Source organism: Vespula vulgaris, chromosome 17 (assembly GCF_905475345.1).
Source record: "Vespula vulgaris chromosome 17, iyVesVulg1.1, whole genome shotgun sequence".
Lineage (NCBI taxonomy): Eukaryota > Metazoa > Arthropoda > Insecta > Hymenoptera > Vespidae > Vespula > Vespula vulgaris.
In genome coordinates, this window is record NC_066602.1 from 4,269,855 (window position 1) to 4,284,470 (window position 14,616).

Here is a 14,616-nt window from a genome sequence, read left to right on the forward strand (position 1 = left end):
TAGTGTTATTCTTTATTTAGAAATATTATCTTTTCTCGGTACCAATTCTGTATAAAATATAAGAGCGAGGAACTTAATAATACATTATTCAAAGTTACGTGTATTATTTAAATATTATTTATACTTGTTCTCTCTCTCTCTCTCTCTCTCTCTCTCTCTTTTTCTCTCTCTCTCTCTCTTTTTCTAATCTGAGATAATAATATGCTTTATAAAGTATAGTAATTATTTAAATAAGTCTAATGTTTTATTTGTAGCAATAGTCATGTATGTTTATGAAATTATGTTTATAACGCATAATTGAAAATTATGTTCGTTCATATAACTTTTGAGATTTCTTCCATTAATAATTTTTCTCTTTCATTCTCCCTTGTTTTAAACTATCTTATAGTTTCACGATTTTTAGAAAAAAAAGAACATTTAAAAATAAAGTAAACTAATTGTAATGAGAATCGCCTGTTCGATATAAATTCCAATGTTACGATTATTCAAAATTCGGTAATTGTGGATTCAGCTGCGAAATTAATTCGATTGGATGACGTAAAATCATTCAGTTTTTTTTTTGACATGATCTCATCACTTTTTTCTTCTTTTTTTTTCTAGAAAAGAAAAGAAAAAAACAATTCTTCTTTTCTGATTTTTATTTTAAATAATAAAACCCATATATATACATATGTCTATAAACTATGACTCATTATATACTTCATATGTTGAATTATATTAAAAGACACATGATGTATATTTCAATTGTCATTTTAGATTCTACTTTAAACAATTTAAGCGAACTGACCATATATTTTACTTACAAGCTCAGTTTTTATAATCCACTCTTTAAAAATTTTCATAGCAGTATTTTAATCTTTTTCATCTTTGAATTTTCCTTTATACATTATTAGAGGTAACAAGAATATGAATATGTTTACAGCCTAACAATCGTGAAATTGATATATTTTTTGTATTTCTTTTTTTTTGTGTTTTCTGCACTTTTTATTGAACTTTACTAGAAGACATCTGGTAACATAATTTGATAAGAACATTCGTTCGAATGATTCATGATAAAGGAACGTCGAGTTAAACTTCTCTCTTTTAACGTCATTCTATTATACCTCTTTTTCATTCTGTCTCTGTCTGTTTTTCTTGGAGAATGAGGATAATAACATTTCGATAACGAAGATCGCCACGTTTGCGATCGTAATCACCTTTGTAATTTGAATTATAACGTGAATCTAACATGTTCAAAGTACCTGTTGCATATTACATACATTCCAAAGAACACTTTTGACTTAACACTCTTTTCATGATATTATAGAAACTTAATCATATTTTTTTTATTTTTATCTTTTCTATTATTTTTTCTTTTTATAAAAAGAAATCTATTTGTATTCGAAAAGAATTCTTTTATAATCTTCATCTATTTATTTCTTGGAAATAATATAAATAATTGAAATATGATTCTATAAACGAATGTTATCAATTATATATATATATATATATATATATATATATATATATATATATTATACAATTCGAATAATTTTAATATATAATACAATTTTATAACCGATAAACAACAATTCTAATATAATTTCTTGTATAAACGATATAAATAAGATAAATAAGAATGAACAAAATTTATAAGTGAAATATCTTATTTTACGTTTTAAAAAAATATTTTTCAATAAAGAATTACATAGGATTTGAATATATAATTTTTAAATATATGCTCTAATGACACACACATACACCTACACACATTTATTTATATATATATACATATTACAATAATTATTAAAAATTAGAATGATAAATAATTTCTTGTTTTTGTAATTATTCATTCACGTTTAGCTCCGAATTCTTTTGGAACTGAGAGTTATCTAGATATATAGGATATATATATGGGTCATATATATGTAAAGATATATAGGATGATCGACGTCAGTAGTTGTGGGAGTATTGGTGTTAGTATTGGTGGCATACCTGAGTTCATTCAGGGGATGCAGTGTCCTAGATTTGAGTTAGCAGCAGCTCCCTTCGACAGTCGTTCAACCCTTGTTCTAGTTTTGTCCTACTGACGTCATCGGTTCTTTCGCGCAAACTCATGCCCTTTTTAATTCTTCTACAGAGTGAGCCAAAAATCTCGAAAAATTCCTTTTTATTTATTTATTTATTTATTTACTTTTTTTTTTAATGAAAAGTACAACAGAAGAGAGAGAGAGATAAATAATAGATCCCAAATATAATTAATGAATTTATTTCTAAATTATTGTAATATACATACGTATGCGAATATTTAAAATTCCATTTTCAAATATCAAAACTTTCATTTCTTAAGTCGCTTTTTTTTCCTTATAGAACTTCTTCAAGAATTTTTGCAAAACTCTGGTCGATGTAACGACTTATTGACGTCATTCTGACGTAACAACATCCGGAATGATATATCGCCATAGATCTTTCCACTTCCTGTCTGTATAGACTATCGGTCCTACTTTATTATTTCTTTTTTTTTCTTTTTTTTGTTGCTCTTTTTTTCTGTTTCTAAGAAAATTTATTTGTGACAAAACATTCCATTAAATCATTCGATGTTGCATCATATGATATATCTTCAAATTAAAATTAGATTATTATTATTATTATTATTATTATTATTATTATTATTATTATTATTATCATTATCGTTGTTGTTGTTATTATTATTGTTATTGTTACTGCTATTGTTATTATTAGTTATTATTATTATTAATTATTATTATTAGAAATTCATTCTCATAAATACCAAATCCCGCCAATGTCCCTGTCTCTCCATTTGTAACCCACGTATTTCATTTCGTTAAGATCCATTCTGATATTTTCTTCCCACCTACGTCTTAGTCTACTCAATGGTTTTTTTCCATTGGGTTTACCAATTAGTACCTTATAAGCGGCTCGAATCTCATCCATTAATGCCATGTGACCTGTCCATATTAATCGACGCAATTTTATGACGTTAATAATATCCGGACTATTGTATAATTGATATAATTTTATGTTATGTAATTTAAGATTAGATTATAGATAATAAAACTTCTGTCTCTGTTTTATTTTACAGGCTACTGGTTTCTTACAACAACCAATTCCATATAATAGTTTCTATGTTGAAAAATATGCCGTTGGTAGATTAGGCACAACATATAAAAGTTGCTTAAGAATATATCTACGTAATGGTTCATTGTTATTGCAAGCGAATGATTCTTATACGAGGGACCAGTGGTACCATTCTATAAATTGGAAGGTAAGGTATATAACAAAAGAAGAAAAAATATTATATTTTGAATGGAAATATTATAATTATTAATATTAATCGATATTATATATATATATCTTTTTAAAAAAATATATCAATCTTATCATATTAATCTTATTATATATATTTTTTCAGAAAAGTCTCTTCCAATTTAAACACAAAGCATCAGTGAGCACAGAAAACATTGTTCTACGTGAATTACGTTTAATGGTAGAATTTGCATTGTCGACACCACTTCAAGATGAAAGAGTAGCTGGTGCAGCTATGGAAGCCGTAGCAAAATTATTGGAGGCACCTTGGGGTTCTAGATCATTAATAGAGCAAGATGATGAGGAAAAAGAGAAAATAGAAGTAACAAAAGAAGAGGAAGGAAGTTGGGCTTTATTCATTTTACCAGTTGCTGCGCCACTCCTCGAAAGAGCTGCTCCACCTGCTGCATTAGCTCGTGTATTAGCTAGATTAGTTCGGCAACATCCTAAATTTCATTTAGTAAAGTACCTTGCTCCGGCTATCACCAGGTGCCTCAAACATACCGTTGATTTTGGCAAGTCTCCAGATATGAGAAAACTCTTGCAAGTTTTTGTTGCTGCTCTGTATGAAAGTAACGATGGTAACGATGGTGAAAGAGCGATTAGAGAATATATCGCTTCCGTTCATGGACCTGGAAGTGATTGTCCTCATCCAAGAGTATTACCAAATTTGGTCTCAGTTTGTGTTGCTGCTATATTTCATAGGTTGGTTATTCTAACTTCTTTGGAGAAGTTTTATATAGTAGTATTCTTGATATTATACATGTTCTAGATTTATGGGACATTATGCTGCATGTATTATCTACATACACGTTATACGAGAGTAAGATTTTCTTTTCCCAGGTTCGAAGATAGTAATTGTGGTGGTTCAAATGGAAGCGAGAATAAACCATCGACATTACCACCTCTTGATTGTTATCTTTTGGTTCTAAATGTTGCGTAAGTTGAAGATTTTTCAGTGAAATGACTGACTGATTCTCTGACTGTTTTCAAGTTTGATTCCTACTAATATAATATATATATATCACTTTACATATGTAGCTCGGAGTATGCTGACTGGAGACCAGGTTTAGCTGGTTTGTTACAACCCGTACCATTTCCTGAAGAAGCTCTTACTGTTAAGGAAGTACAGAAATCGATTCTTGGTCGTGCAATTCGACGCTTAGCCAAGGATTCGAGATGTACAGTTCATCAAGTTCTCCTTCCAGTCAGAGAACCGCGTCCAGGTTGGCTTCACATAGCTGCACCATCTAGTCCGGCTTGTCCTGACCGTGGTGAACTATTTGGTGAAATGGTAAACAGGATAATCTTTCTTGTCTTCTTATTCTTCTCTTACAAAAAATAACTTATTAAACAATATTCAACAGCTAACTACACTTCTGGCATGTTGTTGTCGAAGAAAAAGATTTGTTGGCTCGTTGATGAAACAAGCTAAAGACGATTGTATTCTCCTTGCTGTCAGAGGATGCGGTGCTGCTCAAGAAGCACTTTGCCTTATGCTCGAGTGGCGTCTACTGCCAAACGAAGAAGCTAGGCTTCAGATAGTCAATGCCCTCGAATCCACTCCTTCTGGTAAAACCCGTTACGCTGCCCTCTGTCAGAGACAAAGAAATTTACAAGAATTGGTAAGATCTATTCATTTTACTAATAATATTGTTCAAATTTCTTCATATCATTTTCTTTTAATTATAAATTATTTTATTATTTCAATTCATTCGGTTCTCTAAGTAAAATAATGATTTTCTTGTTTCAAAAATTATATAATTATAATTTTCTTTTATATTCATATAACATACCAAATTGTTATGTTAGATATTTTATTTTAATGCTTATAGTTAATAGTTCTTCGCTCATAAGTGATATTATTTTAAATCAACAGCAACAGAAAGGCGGTCCAAGAAAATTGACACTTCCAGTACGAGCAACAGATGCCGATGTTGCTCTCCTACTTGGTGGACGTGCTTTAGGTAATTTAGAGTGTCTCAGTTTAGCCTTCACATCTGTTACATCTGCCTGTGCCGAACAGTTGATTAAATTACCAGCGTTGAGGTATTTAAACCTCTGGGCTACTCAATTTGGAGATGCTGGCTTGCAAATGATCAGCGAACATTTGCAAAAATTGCAGGTATTAAATCTCTGTGAAACACCAGTTTCGGATAAAGGCATCTCTACTTTAGCTTGTGAGTATTATAACAATAGTAAAGTATACCATATTGTATACAACTGTCAAATAACGAAGTTATCTATTATCTTTTCGTTTTCTTCTTATTTTACATTTTCAGCTCTGACAAATTTAAGAAAGTTGAATTTGAATAGTACTAAACTCTCGGCTCAGACTTTCGAATCATTGAAGAAAAGATTACCGGCATTGCAAGAATTTGATGTTCGTTATACAGAAGCTTGGTGACCAGAACCTATATCGAGTCGGAATCATTAAAAGACATCAGTTTGTTCAGGATGAAGAAACATCGTAAAAAATGTTAAACACGTTAGTTCGACGAATAGAAAAATTTTCATTTTCACTGAGAGATTAGTCGATAAAATTCGCATTTCTATCTTTATCTATCTTTCTCTATCTCTCGACGTTCGAAATCGTCTTATTTCCAACTTTTGCATTCATTCGTTATATTCCCCCTTTTTTAAAAACTCTAACACATAATGTTATATATTCTCTTGATCGATAAAATCGATCTTGAAGATCTTTCTTTCATTTATCAAAGATAAAAATATACACGAATATGAAATAATTGTTGTTAAAAGAAGCCATTTAAAAAGGGGGTCACTTCTCTCTGTGGCTTTTAAATCTTACATATCACAGCTGCCGTTTCCATGTTATTAAATGCCAAAAAGAGAGAAAAAAAAACAAAAACGTGTGGCGATGAACTTTCCGATTCTTCTTCCACGAGTAATATTATAATAATGATAATAATAATAAGAAATAATAATAAAAGAAATTACGTCTTTAAATCGGATAATTTCCTACAAGGAAAACTATATATATATATATATAATATCTGTGTGTGTATGTATATATACACACACGTATATTTTGTTTGTTTTTTTCGTTTTTTTTTTTTCTAATTTAAAGCCACTTCTCTAGCGAGACAAAAGTATTTAACAGACAAATCTAGAGGAGCGTCGATCGCAACGTTAAAAAACGTGAATAAATAAATAAATAAATAAATAAATAAATGTATACGTTGATTGATATTGTGAATAATCATGAAAATTGTCATGAAAACTAAGATGATAATGAGAAATAATTGTTGATGAGAAAGACCTAAAAAAAGAAAAACGAGACTCTTCTTTCCCACGAAGGGTGGCCCAACTGCCTTAATCAGCCAGTTCTGAGCAACCACTGCCACGACACTACTCAAATCGAGTCAAGTCAAGTCAAGTAAGGTCAAGTCAAATCAAATCAAGTCAAGTCAAAGTCGAATCGAGTTGAGCCGTAAATAACCTTCGCAACAAGAGAATAAGATTGCATAATTTTTCTCCGTCTCTGTTGTATATACCACAGAGTTATGTGAAAACTTTACGAACAGATACATACATAAACCATACATACAATATATATATATATATATATATATATATATTATATGTATAATATAATATAATATAATATAATATAATATAATATAATATAAGCTACTACGTTCGATGCTTCTCCGAGGAAAAAAAAATATACTTGATTAAAATTACACGTTAGCTCGGAGACCAGATGTAATCTTCGTTTTTTAGTGTAAATAGTTAAGTAATAAGGCGTAAGGACTAATTATTTTAATCCCCTTAACGATTAAACGTAGATTTTTAATAATTTATTGTTTTAGCTAGGAGAATTTTTCTGCAAATTTATTATTGTTATTATTATTAATTGTATTTAATTAATCTAATCTATCTAATAATTACTTAATTATCTACCTAAACTACCGACAATTTGATATCAATCGGTAATGTAATATGCTATAATAATAAGCACCTATTCGAACTTGTATCGACACGAAAATACATAGGAATTAATAATAGTCGAAGAGAAAAAGTTGGTAACTTTTATTCGAATGATTTAGACAAATTTTTAATTAGAATCTAAATTAAAAGGAGTTATCCGATGCCAGAATCAATCCATCTTATTGGATCTGCAATATTTATTATTGTTAAAGGTATAATAAATGAATGAACGAATCTTCTTTTTCTTTTTTTTTTTTTTTTCTTAGAAAATAAAATAACGTGAGGACGATCGATTGATCAAAACGAATCTCCTATTTTAATCGTTCTAATACTATATATATATATGTACTATAGTTGATCTTTCTAATTCATAAACGACAATGGTTACCTCTGTAATTTCGTTTCGAAAAGCATTGTGAGAAAACTGCATTGGGAGCAAGCATTGTAAGAAGACTGTTTATGTCAATTTCAATCTCAATAAGAAATTATCGAATTAGGATGTGCCGTGATGATGATTATTACTACTATTAATTCATCGACTTAATGGCAAATAATAAAATTTCAATTTAATACACCTCGATCATGAAGAAGAATCGAATCTTTTTTATATTTTTTTGTTTCAACTATGCATCGTTTCAATTTGTCATTGCTTCAATTTATATATATATATATACTTATGAGGGTGATAGGATAGATCGTAGTAGTTGAAAATGTTTGTAGGAAACAAAAGTTATTGGGTAATTGATTTTGTTCTTTCTTCTTTTGTTTTTGTTTTTGTTTTTTTTTTGTTTTTCTTAAAAGATATCAACATATTTCATTCGACGATGAGAATCAGGATGATTTTTGAATCTTGTGTTCTCAACCGTAACTTGTTTCTTCAAGTCGACTGGTAAATCGTTCCATACTTCTTGCGAGACAGAATCTAAAAGAAAAATAACGAAGAAAATACGTTGTTAATCGTTATAATAAGAAAATTTCGTTAAAATTATTAATATATAGATAGAGTTATACCTTTGCAGGTATAGAGCAAGTCTGACCAAGTGATTCTTTCCTGTGAGAAGCAATAAACACCGAGTCTACCACCTTGCAAAGTGGAATCATAAATATTTCCTGAATCAGTGATCAGCTTGTTACCCTGATGAAGCCAGAATCTGATCAAACCGACGTGAGGTCTGTGTAATAAGTGCCACCTGTATGGAACTCTTTGTCTCCAACCATATTTGCTTGGTTCTCTCCATAATATTTTCATTTGATTAGGTACATCTTGATTATGCCAAAGGCTATTTCTAAGTATTACTCCAGGTCCAGTTTCAGAGTCAACGAGCCTAAGTAAGATACCGGAGTCACCGATAGCACGGAAAGGTGTAGTTTCCCAATAAGGTTGATCAGCTTTTTTCCATGTTACAACATAGAATCTACGATTGCTTTGACACGAAAAGACAAAGCCAACGAAATCGTCGTCGTTGTCGTCGTCGATGTAAAATGTCCCTTCGAAGTCTACTCCAGCAAAAACGTCAGGGCCTTAAAAAAAAAGTAGAACGAATGAAAAATAAAAATATAAGAAGAAAAAAATATGAAATTGAAGAATCAGTTAAAACGAAGATGTCCATAGGAGAACATACGTTAAAACTCACCTATGGCAAATCCGGGATCACTGTTAAGCATCTGTTGAATCTCTGCACCGTTATGGCGTATTATCCAAGATGGATCTTCTTGCGAGTCACCCGTTGGATCTAGATTGATCGTGACGTATTTACGAAAATCGGTAGTCCATATCTGACTATTGTTGGGGCAATTATCGAGGTAATTGATGACGGTATCATTGTCATAATCGTTCCAGCAAAGATCACCGATACCATCTTTATTAACATCTTCTTGATAAGGATTATAAACGAATGGACAGTTATCTCGACGATTCGGAACGCCGTCCCCATCGATATCGTCGTCACAAGCATCACCGATCCTATCACGATCGATATCACCTTGACCAGGATTAGCAACGTTTGGACAATTGTCACGATCGTCTTGTACACCATCCAAGTCTCGATCGTTGTCAGTATCACATAAATCACCGACGTTGTCGCCATCGTGATCTTTTTGATCAGGATTTGGCATATAAGGACAATTGTCACAGGCATCGCCTATTCCGTCATTGTCGGTATCGATTTGATCCCTGTTTCTTATTTTTGGACAATTGTCTAGACGATTTAAAATTTCTAAGAAAGAGATAGACATACTATTTAGAGTACAAAAGTACACTGATTGATCGCGATATTGTTTTCGCTGAACAATTATATTTAAATATGAAGAATTGTATCGTCAATGAGAAATAGACGTACTGAAGACAATCGAATAAACTGTGAAATGTAGAATATAGAGAGAAAAATTTATACCATCATTATCGATATCATCGTCACAGGCATCACCAAAACCATCACCATCGGTGTCCCATTGACGTGGATTGTTAACCATAGGGCAATTATCGCAAAGATCACCAACTCCGTCGGATCCGTCACGATCATTATCTTCTTGGCCAGGATTATGTACCGAAGGACAATTGTCTGAAGAATTTAATATACCATCGTTGTCAGCATCCTCGTCGCAAGCATCACCTATACCATCGCCATCGGCATCCTCTTGACCACTGTTCGGTACTGTTGGACAATTGTCCATTCTACAAGAATGTTCGTGACAATTTAGATTTTTATCTGGGACACCGTCGCTGTCTGCGTCCAGGCCACAATTGTGTCCATTTCCAGCCCAACCAACTCGACACTGAAATTGAGATTTCAATTTTCTTTTTTCTAATCGTTTCTTTGTGGAATTTTTTCAATCGTATTACCCGACACATGTAATCGTTCAGACTTATGCAAACGCAGTAGGCATTCAGATCACAAATGGTTGACATATCCGGACAAAGTTCTTGACTAGGTCGACATCCTGTTGTCTCGTTACCAACAAAACCATTCCTACATGGTCCACATCTATAGGAACCCTGTAAGATGACGTTTGGATGATGATCAGAAAACTTTGGAATAAATCAATCGTTTGGAAAGTATAATGGAAATATATTAACAAGTATTAATGATATCTACAAATATTTTCTACGCACTTCTGTATTGATACATTCGGAATGCAAATCACAGCCACCATTATTGATCTCACATTCGTTTACATCACGACAGATTTGCTTTCGATTCCTAATCATTTCAATGCCAACACCTTCGAACGTCGAACCTGTGTATCCTGGAGGACAAGATTCACATCTGAATCCAGGCCGAAGATTGATACATCGTACTCCAGGAAAACAAGGACGTGCTACTTCACATTCGTTTACATCTTGACAAGATGTACCATTTCCTGTGAAACCAGCAGGGCAACTTCCACATCTAAAATTAAGAAGTTATTAAAAAGAGAGATAATTAAATCAGGAAGTATATCTGTAAGAAAAAATAATTTAAAATTAGAACGAGAAATTTTTAGTCTAATTATCCTAACTAATATCCTAACTCTAACTATCCTAATTAATAGATGTTCAGTTACCTAAAAAATGGTGGATAATTAGTAGTAATACATTCAACTTCGGTATAACACGGTCGAGAATCACAAATGTTTCTTCTACGTTCACATCGTTCACCATTACCGTGATATCCGGTCGGACACTTACCACATCTAAATCAGGAAAATGAATCGGTCATTCGACTAGATGCATCTTGGTTGATCTTTTTCGATCGTTAATCATCTATCATCGTTACCTATAACCATGATGATGATCCTCGCAACGTACACCAGGGAAACATGGATTGTCTAAACATGTTGTTATCTTCAAACAATTACGACCATCACCGGTCATACCTCTCGGACAAGTACCACAAATTGGTCCTCTCGCTGAATCCTGACACTGAGCTCCAGGATAACATGGCGATTCGTAGTCACAGGATACTGGTCGTGGTGTTGTTGATACTGGAGGAACCATCACCGCTCAGGAGAGAAAAATGCTTAATAACTTGTCGATTATATAAATCGTCAAACTACACGCAAATCCCAAAGTGATACTATTCATAACTATAATACTGATAATCAAATAGTGTTTTATGAATTATTTTCATAAAAAAAAAAGAGAAAAAAAGAGAAGCAAATTATCAGGTTGTTTGTTACGATGAAATATTATTTATGAAAATAATCAACTATTGTTTTAGAATCATTTGAAATCAAAAGAAACGGATCGTATCAATAATGTTTATTTATCAAATTGGTATTGACTTTTTTAAGATACAAAAACGTTCGATCTTTTATCTTAAAATAAAAGATACAAATCTATTTACTATTTCTTTTTTATTTCTTTTTTATAAAAGAGTTTAGAAAGTATGAAATAAGACTCTTTGTTAACCTTTTATCTCTTTTATCCATCAATCTAACATATATTCTTGTTGTTGTTGTTGTTATTATTATTATTATTATTATTATTATTATTATTATTATTACTATATACAATATTGTCTACATTTTGACCTCTTTGAACTATTCTAGAGAAGATAATAATTTTACATCACGTGTGTTATGCGATACACTTCACTCACCGACCATACCTTGACGACAAGCCACGCAATTTTCCATTAGTATTCTTAACTCGTGTGTCTCCCTTCTCTAAAAATTATTAACAAAAGAAAAACATATATTAATTAACATTAATTATTATCTTATTGCTTGTTACTTATATTATACATTAACTAACTAATCATATTATAATGACAATAATTAATATCGATCATATTATTTCCTTTAGTTCATTTATTATTTAATTTTATTAAACAATCTGTGATCAAAACTATCTTTAATCTCATCTAAATAGACTCACGTTCATCTCGAGTTCGCTCCAAATTTTCTTCGTAGCTTGAATAAGTTCGTTCAAAGTTTTTGTCAATTGACTATCCGTCAGACAAACTAAGAAACAACAATAACAACAACAAAAGTAAGATAAAAAAAAACGCTCCCATTTCCCATAAGAAAATATATATATATTAATAATCACAAATATACTCACTTTTCTCATCTAAACTTTGAATTCCAATATCACCTCTTCTCACAGTTCTCTTACGCGCAATCGAGGATGATTCGAAGGATAGATTAGAATGATTAAAATTGTAAGGGCCTCTTTTAGATCGATCATTAGTTTTACTCGATGATGAATCGAATTCCAAAGGAAAATTATTGTCAAGAAAATTATACGAACGATCGAATTTATCAAATGACCTCGAACATTGTTCATCTTTCAAGATCTCGTCTATGGTCCTTTCTCGATGAATTTTGATCTTACATTTGTTTTCTCGAAACTTTTAGGGCAGAACAATAAATAAGGTGATAAATAATTAATTTGAAATATCTCAAAGAGTTTGCTTAGAGTTTGGTCAAAGAGAGTTAGATTGGTTTGCTACTATACAACAACAACTACGTAATAAAAGCGAACGACTCGATTCTCGATGGCCATATTTAGAAACGAGTCGTCCCACGGACTCTTACTGCCGATCACAGTGTGATCGTCGCAAACGTCATCGGAAAGGAAGAAACTTAGAAACTACTTTCCTCCTCTTTTCTTATCTACCATATATACGTACATATCTACAAAATCGTTTCTAGGAGTTATACACACACACGCACAAGATGAGCCATTCAACGATTTAACTCTTAAATAATTGATCGTATTGAAAATTGTTGTATAAAAAAATTTGTAGTGTTCTCAACGTCACATTCGTTATATCGATCAATTCTTCATGTTGAAACGTTTCAGAGATATTTGTGTCTACTTTGTCTTTTCTCGCTTTTTTTTTTTATGGAACGATATATTTTTATTAACACGAAATTAAAAAAAAAACTATATTCCTAATGCAGATGTATCAAGATTTGTATGTTTTAAATTTGACAATTCGCGAGAACGTTTGTGTATCAAGATATAATGATTCACCTTACATACGCGTGTGTGTGTATAAATTATATATATGTATATATATATATATATATGCACATAGCATACCACTTCTATGTATAAAAATTCTTCTTCATTTGCAAGTTCTCGAAAGCTTTTTTTCAGATCTATAGATCCTTGATACATACAATCGATATAAACATCGATTCGAGATTCTGATTGCTTTTGGTGCACAGAAATGATCAAATTTTTTAACGATGAATTAAGATTATCGACAATGATGTGTTTTGTTGTACGTCGCCCATTAGAATGAAGATTTTCTAAAATGACTATAATAAAAATTTAACGTTATTATTTCTTTTTTATATTTAATAAAAATTTCTTTTTTTTATAAATTAGAACTTACCTCGGTTAGTACGTCTATCGAGCATTAGAACTGTTTTTCTATTAGATTCGCCATATTTTACAGCTAACAAGGGTTCTGCTTCTGTGTTAGGTTTTTTTCTCGTTCTAATGTCAGTGACAACGATTATGAAATCTTCGTCGTGTAAAGATTCTCGTAAACTCGTCGTTAGTTCTTTAGAAAAAGAAAACATTAGAACATATTTGTTATAATTTAAATTATGCTTATTTGTTGAATATTTAATCAAAAAGATTACTATAAAAAAATCGTGATCGCTATGACAAATCTTTGATTAACATATACATATATGTATACACAGCTATATATAAAAAATAGTTGTATATATATATATATATTGAAAATATATTATATATATATATAAAGAAATTTTAAATAAACAAATTAAATATTTCTTATATATTTATTTTTCAAATATTGAATAAAAGATAACTGATCTTTCTATATTCGGAGAACAATATCTAAATAATTGAAAAATTAGATATAAAATCGTTTCAATATGGTTCCTAAGCCGTTTAATGTTCGTTCTTAATAAGCATGAAATTGAATGTGTTCTGCTTGAACGAACCATTTGAAATTTTTGTTAAGACGAATATCATCGTAACTTGTGAGATAAAAATAACTATTACGACTAGACACTGATCTTTCGATCTTAATATTCCAGATTAATGAGATGGATACTTACCTTTGTCTTCTGTTAGAGTAGCGTTTGAATAGATGAAGAAGATCGTTGAGATGTTGATAAACGTTAATAAGAATATGTTAATCCTTGACAAATTCATTTTTCGAAATTTTTCTTCTTCTTTTTTTTTCGATGTTATAAAAAATAAAAGAGAGAAAATGACACCTCTTCGAGGTGATTCACACCATGAACGAAAACACGCACGATCTCTTGTGGTTCGATTTATCTCCGAGACTGAAGCTTAGAGACGTAGATCCGATCGTTTTATACGTCGCCCACGGATCTACTGCAACTATCTTGGATATCTCTTCTTGGATATCGGATCTTCATAGA

General features: G+C 31.1%; 2 protein-coding genes and 1 long non-coding RNA gene across 4 annotated transcripts; 2 read left to right on the forward strand and 1 right to left on the reverse strand.

Moving 5' to 3' along the window:
- Positions 1-3,055: 3,055 nt before the first annotated feature.
- LOC127069951 (C-Maf-inducing protein-like) lies at positions 3,056-7,492 on the forward strand (the record flags this gene model as incomplete). The annotated part of the gene is made up of 7 exons (XM_051007687.1): positions 3,056-3,265; positions 3,413-4,011; positions 4,150-4,245; positions 4,348-4,600; positions 4,674-4,931; positions 5,186-5,486; positions 5,589-7,492. Coding segments are annotated over 7 exons (1,842 nt in total), but the record flags the coding sequence as incomplete, so codon positions are not given.
- LOC127069957 (cartilage oligomeric matrix protein) lies at positions 7,343-14,551 on the reverse strand. 2 transcript variants are annotated; one of them, XM_051007702.1, is made up of 14 exons: positions 14,287-14,551; positions 13,587-13,757; positions 13,289-13,509; positions 12,302-12,590; positions 12,116-12,201; positions 11,847-11,904; positions 11,013-11,220; positions 10,801-10,929; positions 10,370-10,646; positions 10,100-10,252; positions 9,651-10,032; positions 8,892-9,473; positions 8,269-8,778; positions 7,343-8,179 (listed from the first exon to the last, which is right to left on the reverse strand). In XM_051007702.1, the coding sequence occupies exons 1-14, from the start codon at positions 14,381-14,383 to the stop codon at positions 8,052-8,054; spliced, it is 3,291 nt and encodes a 1,096-aa protein (XP_050863659.1). In that variant the 5' UTR covers positions 14,384-14,551; the 3' UTR covers positions 7,343-8,051. The 2 variants fall into 2 exon arrangements, with proteins under 2 accessions (XP_050863659.1, XP_050863658.1); XM_051007701.1 differs by having other exon boundaries at positions 11,838-11,904.
- LOC127069974 (uncharacterized) lies at positions 10,559-11,584 on the forward strand. Its single transcript, XR_007783807.1, has 2 exons — positions 10,559-10,699; positions 10,789-11,584. It is a non-coding gene; the product is annotated as an uncharacterized LOC127069974 (long non-coding RNA).
- Positions 14,552-14,616: the final 65 nt, after the last annotated feature.